The sequence below is a fragment of the Lissotriton vulgaris genome, chromosome 1_1, assembly GCF_964263255.1.
Source record: "Lissotriton vulgaris chromosome 1_1, aLisVul1.2, whole genome shotgun sequence".
NCBI lineage: Eukaryota > Metazoa > Chordata > Amphibia > Caudata > Salamandridae > Lissotriton > Lissotriton vulgaris.
Genome location: NC_141685.1, coordinates 833,178,715 through 833,195,189, shown reverse-complemented (window position 1 = coordinate 833,195,189; position 16,475 = coordinate 833,178,715). Strand labels below are relative to the sequence as shown.

At 43.9% G+C, this 16,475-nt stretch overlaps 1 protein-coding gene across 1 annotated transcript in view; it reads left to right on the top strand.

Moving 5' to 3' along the window:
* Positions 1–16,475, top strand: part of ABCD3 (ATP binding cassette subfamily D member 3) — a 370,248-nt gene that overhangs the window by 239,694 nt on the left and 114,079 nt on the right. The window contains exons 14-16 of the mRNA XM_086957398.1: positions 7,002–7,093; positions 7,185–7,257; positions 7,374–7,437. Of these exons, the coding sequence (XP_086813524.1) occupies positions 7,002–7,093; positions 7,185–7,257; positions 7,374–7,437 (229 nt within the window). The remainder of the gene's footprint in view (positions 1–7,001; positions 7,094–7,184; positions 7,258–7,373; positions 7,438–16,475) is intronic.

Genomic DNA, 16,475 nt, shown 5'->3' with positions numbered 1-16,475 from the left:
GCATGTGGAAGTGGGCCATTCAGAGGAACATTTTCCTCATGGCAGAACATCTCCCAGGCAAGGACAATCAAATGGCGGACCTGCTCAGCAGGCACAGCCATCAAATGCACGAGTGGGAGATACATCCATCAGTACTCCAACCGTACTTCCAAAGGTGGGGTCATCCAGAGATCGACCTGTTCGCCGCAAGGGAGAACGCAAAATGCCAAAGCTTCGCCGCCAGGTTCCCACACCCGCAATCGCAGGGCAATGCAATGTGGATGAACTGGTCAGGCAGATTTGCGTACGCTTTTCCCCCAGCACCTCTGATACTGCTGGTGGCGCGCAAGCTCAGGCAGCACTCGATGACTCTCATCCTCGTTGCTCCAACGTGGGCTCGCCAACCATGGTACACCACGTTTCTGGAACTTTCCGTGGTACCGCATCAAAGGCTTCATCTCACACCCAGCCTTCTGACGCAGAGCCATGGCGACATTCAGCACCCGGATCCGCAACAGCTCAACCTGGCGATCTGGCTCCTGAAGTCCTAGAGTTTGGCTACCTTAACCTTCCTCCCAATTGTATGGACATCATTCGGGAGGCTAGGAAGCCCACTACTAGAGCATGTTATGCGGCAAAATGGAAACGGTTTGTCATCTATTGCGCAAACCACAACATTGATCCACTAGATGCTTCTATTCAGAACATCATCTGTTACCTGTTCCATCTATACAAATGCAATCTGGCATATACTTCCATTCGCATTCACCTGTCTGCGATGGCCGCATACCTCCAAAATAGACAGCACGTTTCACTTTTTAAAGTGCCTGCCATCAAAGCTTTTCTGGAAGGCCTCAAAAGAGTCATTCCGCCACGGACTCCACCAGCTCCTGAATGGAACCTCAATGTGGTTCTTACAAGACTGATGGGTCCTCCCTTCGAGCCACTACATTCCTGCGGAGTTCAGTTCTTGACATGGAAAGTGGCTTTCCTTGTAGCAATTACATCGCTACGGAGGGTTAGTGAACTGCAAGCCCTCACAATCCAAGAGCCTTTCTTCCAAGTTCATTCAAATAGGGTAGTGCTCCGCACTAACCCTAAATTTCTACCCAAGGTTGTGTCTCAGTTCCACATCAACCAAACCATTGAGTTGCCGGTGTTCTTTCAAAATCCGGAGTCATTGGCGGAGCGGATGCTCCACACACTTGACGTTAAGCGGGCCCTAATGTATTACATTGATAGGACCAAGGATTTTTATAAAGACTAAGCAGCTTTTTGTTGCCTTTGCGCCACATCACAAAGGTAACCCTATTTCCAAGGCTGGTATTGCTAGGTGGATCGTGAAATGTATTCAAATCTGCTATGCAAAGGCAAAACGCACTCTTACCATTCCACCTAGAGCCCACTCCACCAGAAAGTTGGGGGCCTCTATGGCTTTCCTGGGAAACATTCCCTTAGAGGACATATGTAGAGCAGCCACTTGGTCTACCACACACACATTTACTAAGCATTATTGTGTAGACGTGCACTCCAAACAGCAGGCAGCTGTAGGACAGGCTGTTCTCAAGACACTTTTCCAAACTGCTGCAGCTGGCACGGGCGGCCGCCGATAATGGAGGGACTGCTATGTATTCTATGCACAGATATGAATTCAGCAGCCCACATGCCTCGAACTGCAAATGCTACTTACCAGTATGCATCTGTTCTTGGCATGTAGGGCTGCTGACATTCATATCGCCCGCCCTCCTCCCCGGCGCCTGTAGCAGCTGCAGTGTTCACATAGCATTTCATGGCATGGTCATCTTTCACTGAGTTTCACTCCATCTTGGCCACAATGGCTAAAAACAATCTGGGGATGGAGTCGATGCCCATGCGCACTGTAGTCCAGGGGAGGAGCCACCTATCTCGTGATACTTCGAAGACTCTTCCAGGACAACAATGTGCAATCATCGGACCCAACACTAGGCGGCGATCTATGCACAGATATGAATGTCAAAAAAGGATTTTTTGCCGGGCGCACAGCGTTTTTAGTGAGCTACTAAGTTTGTATGGATCTCCAGAGTATCGCCTTCTGTCTGCAGCCCTACATGCCAAGGACAGATGCATACTGGTAAGTAGCATTTGCATTTTTTTTGCTTAGTGAATATTTTAGTCATGTAGGAGAAGTAACTAAGGAAAATGCCGTAGGAGGACATCATGACCCAACTCTTACCTGCACTTTGATAATCAAAATCAATGGAAATAGTTTTTTTTTCGTTTTTTCTAAAGCGTTTTGCTCACCAGTATTAAATCTCTAGTGCCCCACAGACTGAAGATGACCTACACGGAAGTAAGTTACATGAAGAAAATGTTTTCATTGGAGAGTCTAAGATGTGATTCGGATTGGAAGATATCTTTTGTCTCAGATTGAAGTACATAGCTGGAGAGTTGTATGCTTCGTCTTAGACATAACCAATTGCTCCCACCAAGACATTTGCCCTTGGGCTCTAAATCATATTATGTTCTTTGAGCAATAGATAAAAGTGTAACTCTGATTATTAAACATATGTCTGCGATACATGTGTGCATGACAAGGTGGATTACTGACCCTAACTTCTATTTTGAGTTTACTCGGTAACTTGACTGCTTTAAAGTTATTTTCCAGTGCTCCTTCATACCTTATCCAGTTTAACTGTACTTATTGTTGACTGTAGTTGCCAAGCAGTGCGTTTTCATTGATAAAGACCTTGCTGGTGATGCATTTTCCCACCTTGCCGTAACTTTTGTTATTCCATGTTACATTGCTTAATTTGAGCCGGTGCTCAGCACCAGCACCTAATCCTTAGCGCCTGTGCTTATAGTACAAATTAAGGAAACACTCATTTGGAGTCAAGGTGATCTTCCCCAGAATCACAGAATTTTGAGCCATGCTGAGACTTGAACCTGGTTCCCCAACTCCAAAATCGGCAGTTCTAGCAATTAAGCCAAGTCCTCTCCAGAATAATAAATGATGTGGCTTTAGTCAGGAGGAAGTTTGCACCAACACATTTCTCTTGTTAGCACTGTCTCCTGAGGAGAGCCCCGAGACATTTCATGTTACAAATTAACCACTGCCATGTTAGCTGTCTTCTTTTTAGGTCGAGCAGACCTACTCTCAATGCGTGAGCATTGAGAGTGTCTGCTTCAGACCTAATGTGGCCCGTATTTAGGAATGTGGACACGACTCAGACGCGCGCTTTTGCAGTCTCAGTTTTGACCGCGGGAGCGCGCGTCTGAGCTGCGCTTGCGCAGAGTAACTCACAGCCCCTGCTCACACACAGACACAGCCAGCCCCCACCCCTCTGCATGCACGCACACACACACAGGCGCGCGCACACATACACACGCTGCCGCCCCCCACCCCCCTGCATACACACAGAGACGCAAGCACGGAGCCCCACTCACCGGGACTTCTACTCCGCAGGACTCTTCCGGGGAGACAACGTGCCCAGTCAGGTCCCGCTCCGGGGCTGCTCACTCAGACGTCAACAGGCACAGGGACACCGGCATTCTGCTCCTTGGCTTCCCGGGCGGACGCCGGCTGCACGCAGGGCTCTCCTCTCTCTGCACCGGAGCCATGCGCCAGCCACTGCAGCCTGCCTCCTGGGAAGCTCCGGTCGCGTGTCCGGCCCCGCCCCCGTCCCAACAAAGGTTGCCTGGCTTCCTGTTGAAGCCGGGCTGCGGCGGTGAGTTTGCTTGTTGTTTCAAGCAGCGCAGTAGGTCAGTTCCAGGCGGGTATTGAAGGTGGAGGTCCTGCCATATGTAATGTTAATAAATCCTTCTAAATCTGTAGAGGTGTGCTCATTTAGAAGGCTATGATGTTGTTATGTTATGTTAAACAAATTTGTAAAGGCGCAACTAACACCATTAGGTTTCTTGGCGCCAAAGTAGAGAGAGCAGAAGATAGAGCAAAAAGGCCATTTATTGATAAGATTCTGTAAAAAGAAAAGTTTTAAGGGCGGATCTAAAGCTGGGGTACGAAGAGGTCAATCTGAGGGACAAGGGGAGGGAATTCCAAAAAGTGGGGGCCAGGAAGGAGAACTTTAGCCCGCCGTGTTTCTTCCTCTTATATCTAGGGATGGAAAGCAAGGCCATTTGGGAAGACCGGAGAGTGCGGGAGGGGACGTAGGGTTGGAGAAGGGAGGAAATAAAGAGGGGGCCCTGACCGGCTAGAGATTTAGAGATGATACAGCCCAACTTGAACTTGCAGCGGGCGGCTACAGGGAGCCAATGAAGGCTTTTTAGAAGGGGGCGGACATGTTGATCTCTTGGGAGGAAATGGATCAGGCGGGCAGCCTGATTCTGGATCAGCTGAAGCCGCCTAAGTTGGTAGGCTGGGATGCCTACATAGAGCGCGTTGGCGTAGTCTAACCTCGATATTACAAGCGCCATCAGGGCCAAGGTGAGGGCCTCGGAAGTAAGTAGCCGGGAGATTTTCTTGATTTTTCTTAATTGAAAATGGCTTGAGGAGACTACCGCGCTAATCTGGGGCGTCATGGAGAGGTTGCTACTGATGACGACTCCCAGACTTTTGACACAGTTGGCGGGGCTAGGTGGACTGCCGAGGCTGAGAGGCCAGAAAGAAGAATCCCAAGGGTTGAGGGAGCCCCCGACAAGAACGAGCTCGGTCTTGTCTGGGTTGAGCTTCAGATGGTTTGAGCTCATCCAATTGCTGATAAAGCACAGAGTATTTTGGAAAGTGGCAATAGAGTCAGCAGAGGAATCAATATTGAAGATTAGTTGTATGTCATCAGCGTAGTTGAATGCTGTGACATTGAACTGACGGAGGGCACGGATAAGTGGGGAAAGATACAGATTAAAGAGAAGGGGAGAGAGGGAAGAGCCTTGTGGGACACCACAGGACAGTTTAACCTGGGAAGCAGTGAACTGGGATAGTCTGACAGCTTGATGGCGTTGGGTCAGAAAGGATCGGACCCAGGCATCTGACATCTGACCTCCTCCATAGCTGCATAAAAGAACAAGATAACATTGCGTACGTTACTTTAGACTTTACATGTGCTCCGTTTGTTGCGTCAATGGGAACCCCTGTGACTCAGTTTGTCTCTTCTGGTGTTTACGTGAGAACAGATGTGATTCAGTTAGTTATGTTTGTGGGCACAGATGCCACTCAGTTTGTTGTGTCCATGGGCACATATGTGGCTCAGTTTGTTGTGTCCGTGGGTCATTAAGTCCATTGGCACATATGTGGTCTCATTGAGGAGTTGGGTGCTGGCAGTGGCGAGGTCCCGCCGCCGTCCCGCGACGGCCGCATTGTAGGAGGAGGGAGGGGGGTGTTGCCGCCATGAGACGGCAGGTAAGCGTGGGCCGCCCAAAGAGGTGGGATGATAAATCTAACTTTAGTGCCGCGCCAACCTTGCCCCACGCTACAACGCTATGATAAATGTACCCCGGGATATGACTTTACCTCGATCTGAGAGTGGGCGAGGAGAGCAGGACGTCCACGGCCACACAGGTCAGTGGGGGATTGTTTTGGGTGGCAAGTAGAGGAGGAAGTGTTTCAATTATGGGGTTGTAAATGTCCGACGTGCTCGGATTTCCAGTTGTAAGTCTGTGCCGTCCTACCCCCCTCCACCACCTCCACCACCTCTGCTCTAGAATTCCAGGAATGTCGCAGGATCCTGGTAGTGTAAAGACTGACTGCTATTTTAGGGCTGCTGGAGGGGGCCGTCCCATCCGTAATTCCACCCGGGAAGCAGGCCCTGCCACACCTTTTCTGTACTAGAAGCTGCGCACTGCACAGCCCTGCGAGCACCGTGTACACAGTCAGGGTCTTTGGAAGTATGCGGCACGGGCGGATCAAATAATGCAGCAGGAGTTCTTAATGTATGCGGCAGGAACATGCGAATAACGCAATACCTTTTGAAGCAGTATTACTTCTCTTTTGTCGTTTCCTTTTTTACACGTTACCACTGTATGAGCAAAGGTTACGCCTCACATTGAACGCCTAAATTCAGCCATCAGAAACTGAAGGTGGCCTGCCACTGTGCTGCATCACTCGCAGTAGCAATTTTAGTCGCTTTTGATCTTTTTGAATCGGAAACATGTTTTGGTTAACATCTGCAAATTATGCTGATTATATTGGATTATGTAGTAAATGCGGCAAATCCATTATGATGCAGAAAATAAAGTGAACTGCATGATTCCACTGGCCCTGCATATAGTGTAATGTAAGCAGACGTGCTGTGCATGATCTTGCGTGTCTCAAGTGTGTTGAACTTAATTTACATATTATAGACTCTGTTTATTCGGCTCGCACCATTAACTTGATTTTCTCTATTCTTAAAAATAAAGTCAAGTACAACAACAAGGTTATGGATGGAATGCTTAAATTTAATCTCCGCCACTGCCAATCACTCGGTCCGAATCCCAGTCCATTTTTTTTGCCCATTGCACCACTTTGTTTTGGACCCTGCCATATGTAAATTTGTCTTGACAATGCTCCACTAGGAACTGATTAGCCCGAGCTGCCAGGCCAGGTCCTCCCTTAATTGGAACACGACCAACATAGGACACTGGTTCAAATATGGTCTCTCAGTGTTTCAAGCTTTATTACAAATGTCACAAAAATATGTTAATATTTCACTTCTGTTCTTGGATTTTCGTCAATAAAATACACTGAACATAATCTTCACAAATTATTTACAAAAGTTTAAGCTATTGCCATTTATAAATTACAATCACTTTTATTTTAGTATTAATTATTTAAAAAAATTAAAAGCCATTGTTATTTGTAATATCAATACATCCAAGTCACGTAAATACAAAACATGTTGCATTACAAATGCTATAGGTGTCATATTTGCGAAAGTTATAACTATTGAATGACAGCTATTAATTTAGCTATTTTCAAAAACAAATTTTTTAAAAAATAGTCATTTACAAGACCAATAGCTCAAACGTTCCTAATGCGAGACCTATTGCATTGCAAATGCTTGTTGTGACTTATTCTTTCATATAGCACCCAATCTTTGCTTTGTTTTTAGATTCACTGCACGGATTACGGAGCTGATGCAAGTTCTGAAGGATTTAAATCGGGGCAAATACGAACGCACCATGGTTTCTCAGCAGGACAAAGGCAATTACAGCACTTGCCCTTTATTAATCTTACTTTAGGATTCGTTGTGTTGTATCACCTGTCCTACAGCAGTTTTCTTTTCAAATTTCAGAAAAAGAAGGAATCCAGGATAGTCCCATCATTCTTGGAACTGGAGAAATCATCCACGCTGACCACATTATTAAGTATGGAAAGAAAACAATGTTACTATGTAAATACGTTTAGAAAGCTCACATTCTTTTAAGAGATATTTGTGAGTGGTTTAAAAATGCAATCATGTCTTTTTTTTATTTGCATCCAGGTTCGATCATGTACCACTAGCAACACCAAATGGAGACATTTTAATACGAGATCTTAATTTTGAGGTATGTGCTAGCTCTATTTAAAAAAATGTGATTTGAAACACAAAGTGGGGAATCTTTCAGAAGTCACACAACCTGAGATTTGGATATTTAAATAATACTGTCTTTTTTTGTCACATTGGTCAGCTTATGATTGGCATAATATTGTGACGAATCCTCTTTTGTTGTTTTTTTTTTTGTTTTTTTTTGGTTGGGTGGTCTTTAGAGAGTAAAGATGTGACCTTTATGATATGACATTGTTGCACCTCAATTTCAAAATGTCTTAGTTTGTAGGGGGTGTGGTGTGATGCAAAGGAAACTTGCCGCCTGAGCAAAAGCTTGGACTCCTCAGCACCATATCCTCGACTCAAAGATAAGTCCAATGCAGTATTTACACCCCGGGCACAAAGAAAAAAGCTCACACAGGGAATGCTGTAGTGGCTCCCAGCAGCTTCCTGACTTCTCACGCTGGCGCTCCCAGCCTTGCTGCTGTACTTAATGATCCAGTGAGAATGCAACGGTCGCCAGCGAATTTTTAAATAAGACACCAGCAAATTCCTCCCAGCAAGGAATAATGAAGTGAGCAACTTATTATTTGACTGACTAAATATGCCTATTCTTGTTAGGAATACTGAACCCTAACCTCATGGCACCTCCACTTCTGGGCCTACTCCAGTGGCTTTCTGCCCGCCCGCATACACAGATAAGTGAAAGGGGCTGCATCTCTCGCTCCAGAAATATAACACTGGTCACACTGTGCCTGCAACCGCTGTCACAGTTGCATGAGTCCCTCTGCACTCGTAAGTGTATGATAGGCCATAGTCGTTCGTGACCCAAGGCGCTCTGACTACCCTCCTGCATCAGAGTCTAATAAGCCATGTGAGCAACTCTCTAAAAGATGGGTGTGTGAATGTATTGGTGGCTATTATATCTTTGTGGCTTTTGTGACCCTAACCGGTTGCTTCGTTTTTTTTTTTTATCCGGCTGAGGCCATAGGCCTCACTATTGCTCCTTTGCCTACACCTGTTTGCCTCCCTCTATGTTGGAAATACTTCTTGAGCCTTGGCTCTAGTCCTCATAACTGCAACTATCTTCTTGCGCCCCAACACGGGATCCAAATGCTGAGACACTGCTAAGATCTGCACCCCAATACTAGTCTGCTACAGAGGAGGTGTACATGCTTCACCTCAGAAACAGAAGGCTTTATTCACTTGCCACCAACTAAGCGTAATGACTCTGTATTCCATTGATTACTGCTATGACCATAGCACAACCTATGATGGCTGATACGATCCCCACTAGACTGTTGCTGTGGTGACACCTCGGATACAGCTGCCTAGTGACCCCATTCAAGTGACCTCTTCTTACTGCTTGCAACCCTGCAAAGTGGTGGCTGATCTTCCTCCCTAGCCTGCTACCACCCTCCTTAGCTTGCTTTGCGACTACTAAAATAATACGATGGCTGAGAAACTCTAAGCCTGGTACAAAACTTACCAAAACACCCAAGATGATGGACGGAATGTTGCACAATGGCAAAACATTCACCCCCAGTCACAGATCTGGGTTTAATCCATCATTATTATGCTCACCAAGCCACCCCAGTTCAGATATGGCCATATGCAAATCAGTCGTGTTTGTTTTGCTGTTAGCCCTAGGTGGGAAGGGTATGCCCAGACATGGGTCCCGTGCTCACTGCGCCACTGGAGTCAAGCTATCCTGGCTGAAGACTGCTGATAGCCAGAAACCGGTCCTAGGATGCTTGATTCCGGTCCATGGAAGACTTGGCTTGGCAGTTTGGGCTGGACTGTTCCCATGAGGCACAGCGTCAAGACTGATTTGCATATGGCCATGTCTGAACTGGGGTGGCTTGGTGAGCAAAATAACGATGGATTAAACCAAGATATGTGACTGGGGGTGAATGTTTTGCCATTGTGCAACATTCCGTCCATCATCTTGTTTGTTTTGTTGTACAAAACTTACCAACCCAGAGCCCCCTCTCCCAGAATCAATAGATACCATTCATAAAAAGCTGTCTGACGTCTGACAACTGGCTCAAACAACAAAAATCAGCATGGACATTAGGCAACAAGATGTGGCTGTTATGAGGTCTGACATAAAAACAAATAATGGACAAGCTATCCATAGGAGAACAATGCATCAGTGACCTTGAAGATAAGTCTATCTCTGCAAAAAAAGAATAGACCATTTGCATGTTTAGAATTTTTATGTTATCCTTATTTGCTCAGATTGTCACAGTTGGATACTCATTTTCATTGCTCTAGTAAAGCCCACGCTACACAATACATTAGGACCATTGCGTTTGCACTTGTGCTAATTTACATATTTGCGTATTTCTTTTGTGGCGCCCAGGAGATGTCTGGTCTCCTCCTTTGGGTCCTATGCTATTCCATTTTCAGGTTGGGTAAGGTGGGTTACAGAGTTGGTAGTCTCTAATTGTATGTTTTTTCTTTTTCCCCTCTCTCCTACCCTTTTTTCCGGTTGCCCTCTTCCCCATGTTATGCTTATGCCTATGCTGAACATATCCGTATACCTTTATCACAAGACACTGTAATCACAAGTAGTCCCCTTATGCAACGTATTGTGATGAATATGAGTAATCTGTCCCTCTGTCGTGTCCTCGTACCCTCTGCGCTGAAGACTACTTCATTAAAGTTACTATCACTTAACACAAAGGGGTTGCACCACCTGGTGAAGAGGAGGGAAATTCTTGAGTACACATAGTAATTAAAAAGTGACATACTTCTGCTGCAATAATCTAAACTTTCTACAACTCGCATCCACTCCTTTAAAGTCCCCTGGATCTCCAAGATCATAGGCTCACCTTCACAAAAGAAGGGGGTACTCGCTGTCATACCCAAACAAGCGAAAATTACAGTTTTAGATAACTTGCTGATTAGAATAGGAGATGAATACTCAAACTGTCGAAATCCGGTAAAGAATTATATGTGCTGAATATTTATGCACTTAATGCAAATAGATACAAATTTCTGGAAACACACTGACTGAGTGCTGGACTCCCTAATGACTCTCGGCTAATAATGGGGGACTACTTTAATCTTCCACTCAATCCCATCATAGACCATAGTTTGAGAGCCAAATTTAGGCAATTTTCATCCCATAAGCTGCTCCACAAGATGTGCTCCAGTTACTCCCTAGTAGACACCATGTGTATTCAATACCTGGCTACCAGAGATTATACTTTCTTTTCCCCTCCCCATCAACCGTTTTCCAGAATTGACCACATATTCGTATCTAGTAATCTGGCAAGAATGATCTGATATCACCATCAAACCCAGATTGATCCCGGATCATTCGGCTATTTCGGCCTCTCTGAATTTGGCCACAGCCACCCCAACTGACAAATCCTGGAGACTTAATCCCGACATATTACAAGATATGACCCATACTGAGCCAATCTGCTCACATCAGTAAATCTGCAGATAAATAAATCAGAAACTGAAATTAAAAAATGTGAATTCAGACATTATTCTGAGAAGGTAACTTTTTTTATTGGACACCCTAAACCGGAAAAATATGAATATAATGAACTTCTGAGCACCAGGGCTGGGCAGTGGGTAACCAAATTAAATTCAATAAATGGTTGTGTTTTCTACACTGCTGGTAAAGTCCTAGCATGCTACTCAAAGCATAAACGAAACAGCTCCCAAATTATCCTGTCGTAGATAAGTTGCACCTAGACCTGCATGAAATATCCAATGTATTTTTAGACTTCTGTCAGAATTTATACAATGAAAATGTTAATACCATAGATAGCTTGGCATATCTAAACAAACTCAATCTTCCCAAACTAGATGCCTAGCGCTAATTTCACCTAACCCAGGCTATTACAGAATCGAAATTATGCTTAGCTATTAAATTGTTCACGGAACACTGCAACTACCCCTGCTGGACCCCTCCCATACCTATACAGAGACTGGGTACATTGTGGGGGGGGGGCCACTACAGAAGCGATAATGGTTGTTATTCCTAAACAAGGTAAAGATCACACTTACCCCAAGAACTACAGGATGATATTGCTCATTAACTTAGACTGCAAAGTATATGCCAAAATCTTAGCCAAACGTGTTGAAGCGAAATTACCCTCTTGATTTTCCCTTATCAAGGAGGCTTTCTCAAAGGCAGACTCCAATGACGTTAGATTACTAGGCCACGTCTTACAAATCGTTAAACCCCCCAATTCCCCACTGGTAGCGATATCGCGTGATGCTGAAAAGGCATTCATCAAGGTTGACTGGTCTGTTTTGAAAATCACAATGTCTTGCTTTAACCCGTTACCCGCGGTGATAAGTCCGCCGCAATGCGGGCAGTTTCGTGCGCGGGTGGGGCGCCGTCGGCCAATGGCCGACGGCATCACTGGGGAGGTTGTGCTGCCGTCGGCCATTGGCCGACGGTAGCAGGGAAAGGGTTAATCTGGGTGAAACGTTTATAAAGATGGAGATGGCCCTGTACTGAAATTACAGTGGCAAAAGTAGGACAAACAGTGTACTGTCTGACTCATTCCCATTCAAACAAGGCACTAGACAGGGTGCCCTCTGTCCCAGTCTTTATTTCTTTTAGCCATCTAACCAATTAGTGTCTTTTAATGAATGTAACAACTCAAATCAGACCAAACGTCGATGGCAGGTGTTTTAAAATGGCGGCTTATGACTACAACATTTTAATAGTAACAGAGTGCAGATATTGCCTTTCCTGAAATTTTGGCTTAGATCGAGGAGTCCTCGTTAGTTTCGGGCTGTCCCCTCAATAAGGATAAATCAGAGGTTCGTCCACTCAACATTACTTGCACCAAGGAGGTCCTGGGCTCCTCAGGCCTATCATGGCAACCAAACTTTCTCAAATATTTAGGACTTGAATGATGACCTGAGCGAATCCATCAGCATAACTAGTCCCAGGAATTTCACAACCTTTTGAGGGGCCAGGAAGATTGGTCACAAAAGTTCCTGACATGTTGGGGTAAACTCAAATCCATAAAAATGTTTATTGCTCCAGTTCTTAACTACTTACAAAATTTCCCCAATCCTCTGTTCATATGTATTTTAACATGGACAGTATATTTTACAAATGTATTTGGAATTCTAAAAAAACACGAATCTACCTAAAAAAAAAAAAACTCTACCTACCCAGGCACCTAGGCAATGCAAATCTTGCAGACTTGAAAAAGTACTAATTTGTCTTTCTGGCTGCCTAAGATGCAAAATGGCTTGACAGTGTCCTGGACTTTATACCCCAATTGCTTTCACCTGAACAGTCATTAGCTGATCACCTTTCTTTACCCTCTCTTGTTACCTTCCCCCAAAGACCATCACATTCTTAATAACCCGATTCTGAATCATATTAGAAATGTTCTGCTTCACATCGACATTCCCTTCTCTATGGTGAAAGTTAGGCACTCCTTACAGGCTTGAATCTGGTTCAACAAAGATATTTAATTTGATTCTAACCTTGCCAGAGGAGGCCCATGGAGGGTGAAGCGAATTTCTGAGGGTTGCAACGTCTGCTCCAAACAGCGCCCCCTATCGTTGTGACATCAAAAAAAAATACAACATTGCAGCCTCCAACTTTTATGACCTCCTAAGACTAAAGGCAGCCATCTCCAAACAAAGCTTTCCTGTTTAAAGAAGCCTCGCTACCGACCCTCCAAGCATTATTTAAGAAGGGCGGACATATGACCTGCGAAATATCTTCTAAGCTCAGCCCTTTGACCACCTCTTTTACGCAACTCTGCCCAACCGAATTGTTGCTCTGACTGGTTCCAGGACAGATTACCTGATCAGTTAGCCATTGACTGGCCAAAACTATGGACGACTCCATTCAATAAGAAAATAACACCAAACTTTGCCCAGACTAAACTACATATACTTCACAGAACTTTTCAGACCGTACACCGTATTGAAACCCTGGGTCTCCTGGACAAAATCGGTTGCTGGACTTGCAACTCAGAGAATGCAGACCTACATAATATGCTATATGAATTCCCCTTTGTTACATCATTTCTGGACTAGCATTCAAAATGCTATCAACTACATTTTTCGTACTAAATTTCGTAAGCAATTTTTCTTGTTCTCTATTGGTGGACCTTTTAGCTCCTCGCACACAATTAGACTGCTGAAGAATGACTTGCTACTTATGGACTTAATGTTTACCTTGGCCCACAAAACTATCTTATGTTCCTGGAAATCACTGGGGGATGCCTCCAATAACACATGGTGGGAATTGCTGAAATGCATCAAGTCTGGACACTCAATATTGTCTACCAAATACCCCTGGATATCAGTCAAAGCTCTATGGAAAAATCTTGACCCATCCCTTGAAGTAGTGAACCCTCCCTGAGATTATTAATCTACGCTCTCGTTATAGCATCACTGTTGACCCCATGTTGCACTCGACAGTCACCGACTGGGATGCCTTTCCTGTAGTCTTGCTGACATGGGCTATTTCGATTAGACATGGATATCTCCGATGTCTTGCCGCACAGAAAGGCACGCAGACAGCAGAATTAGCACTCCAAGGCGAGGTATATTTCCAACTGCTGAATTTATTTGTGCAACATGTGGGTAAAAGCTGCCATCAGATGCGTTTCGGGCACGTCCTTGCTCACTGATAATAGACAGACGGCGTTCGCACACATTTAAAATCACAACAGCTGCACATTTTCGCGCCAAGGCTCAATAACAGTAGACAGAGTAGGACTACCAAAATGCATGTACTGTTTTAGGGCTGAGACTGCGGGCGCCATTTTAGAACGTTACTTATAGTGTAAAGACCATTACAAAGGGTATAACAAATAAACCTTGTATCTACTTAATCAATGTCCACGAAGTAATGAGAACCATGTGTATTTCTGCACAAATGCCTAAACTATGCATATGTTTGATATTATAAAGTGACCTTGTGAACCATGTTTTTTTTCCGCACAAATGCGTAAACTATGCATATGTTTGATATTATAAAGTGACTATCGAGGTATTACCCTTTTGATGATACTGTTAAAAATATGCCCGCAAATGACCCAAGGGGATACATATCTGCATTTGATACCACATTACATTCTGTATCAGCATGGTAGTTGTCAGGGGAATGTATATATTGTCTGTTAAAAAGGGCAACCTCCTACTCCATTTCCTCCCCATCAGCCCCCATTTTTCTCTTCTTTATATTCCTACTATGATGATGAAATTACTTTTATGTGATTTAGTTTAAATCACAAAAGGGTGGCACATCCACCAATATACACAATTTACAAGGACGATTATATCAATGCATTAATTAACATGATTCTCATTAAAATTTACAATAAAACAAGTTAAAGGGATAGAAGTGGGTTAGTGATCTAAAAGAAGACTAGTACAGTAGATCGAATCCAGTGATTCCAGGATAAAGTGCTTGGTGCTGTAAACTAATAGTCTGCAATAGAAAAAAATGTTCATTGATACTTTATCTAGGCTGGAGGCTACTGTTAATTTCCTATTTCGCAAGGGTGAAGTATATGGGGCTGTAATAAATGGACTTCAAATTCATAATTGCAATTTACCACCTTGTATCCCCAGTTATTTTCCCACTATGTGGTTTGTCAACCAAGACGTGCCTCACTGGGTTGTGTTTACCAGCTTTTGTACTGTTTTTACGTAATATTTGAGCAGTTATACTACTGAGAAATTACTTAGCCCATGTATGCATACCAACCGCCTGTTTTGTACCAACATTTCTTGAAATCTCAAAATGTCATATTTTGTCGAATCTTTATTTAACCGATATTTAATCCTCATTTTGACTATTGCAATACCAAATTAGATTTAAGTCCCCTTTACCAGCACCAACAACTGTGCAGTAAGGGAAGTTAACTGAAACGGTAAGACCAAATGTACAGTTCTCTGAACTTTTGTAGTGGAAATATGAATTTGCTTCCAGGAGCCACATTGTGGAGGGACGTGCAGGAAATGAGAGCAACAGCTATTCATGAGAAGGGATGTGCAGGTGACATTGAAGAAGCTTCAATTTCTAGAGTAAAATTGAAGGACACAGACCTATAGGAAGGTTTCGACTCATTTGACCTGCATTGACCCCTATATGGATGTTTAGTCCACATGCTTCCAAATGCAAAGGGCACCTCACATACTCCTTGTATGTGGGTGGTATTTGTGCAGTGAGAATCTACCCAAAAGGGAATTGAGCACTTTGTAGCGTCAAAGGCAAATGTATATGCATTGTCCCATGGTTGCATAAGCCTTTGTTATCCTTTTGAAATTGTTCTCCTGAATGTAGAGGTGGGGGCAACGTAGATCTTGGCACCATATCAAAAAGTATTCTTTTCCATCATTTTCTCATGATTTTATATTAAAGAGGAAATGGATTGATCTCAAAATATTGTACAGACAATAAATGGAGATTAATTTGAATATCCTTGCTACTCATTAGGTGTAATGAGCCCTTTAAGGAGGCTGAGATGACAGATGTAATGTTGTGGCTTTGAAACAATGTGGCAGTTTATCTAGGTTTCCCTAACCTTTGCATGTTAGTGAATGGAGGTTTAGAAGAATGGTCCTGATGGTCTATTTTTCCCTTTTATCATTTAAAGTTGTTGGCAGGTGATTGTGAACATTCACTTTTGTTTGTAGTTTGGGTGGGTTTGATCTTCGGCGCGTGGCTGTTGAAATTTGTTGAATGTTGTCAAGCATAGACCACTACTATGAAACTAATTATCATTACTGCTTTTGTGGTTTAGAATACTAAACTTGTGTTTGCATCCTCGCAACAGAACAAACCTTGTTCAGTGAGCAAAGTTTAAAAATGTTTATATTCTCTGGCAAGTACAAAATAAAATTGAAAATTACAGAAGGCATTGCTGAAATGGAGCGAGCTGACAAGAAAAGACTTTTACAGCCACTAACACAAATAGCTTGGACTCTATCCATAGACTGTATTTGGGATCCAGTAAAGAGTGCGAGACTGAATGCCTAACGCATCTGTCATTTAAAAAAGTTAAGCATACTCATTGTCTTTGGAGAACCCAAAAGTGAAAA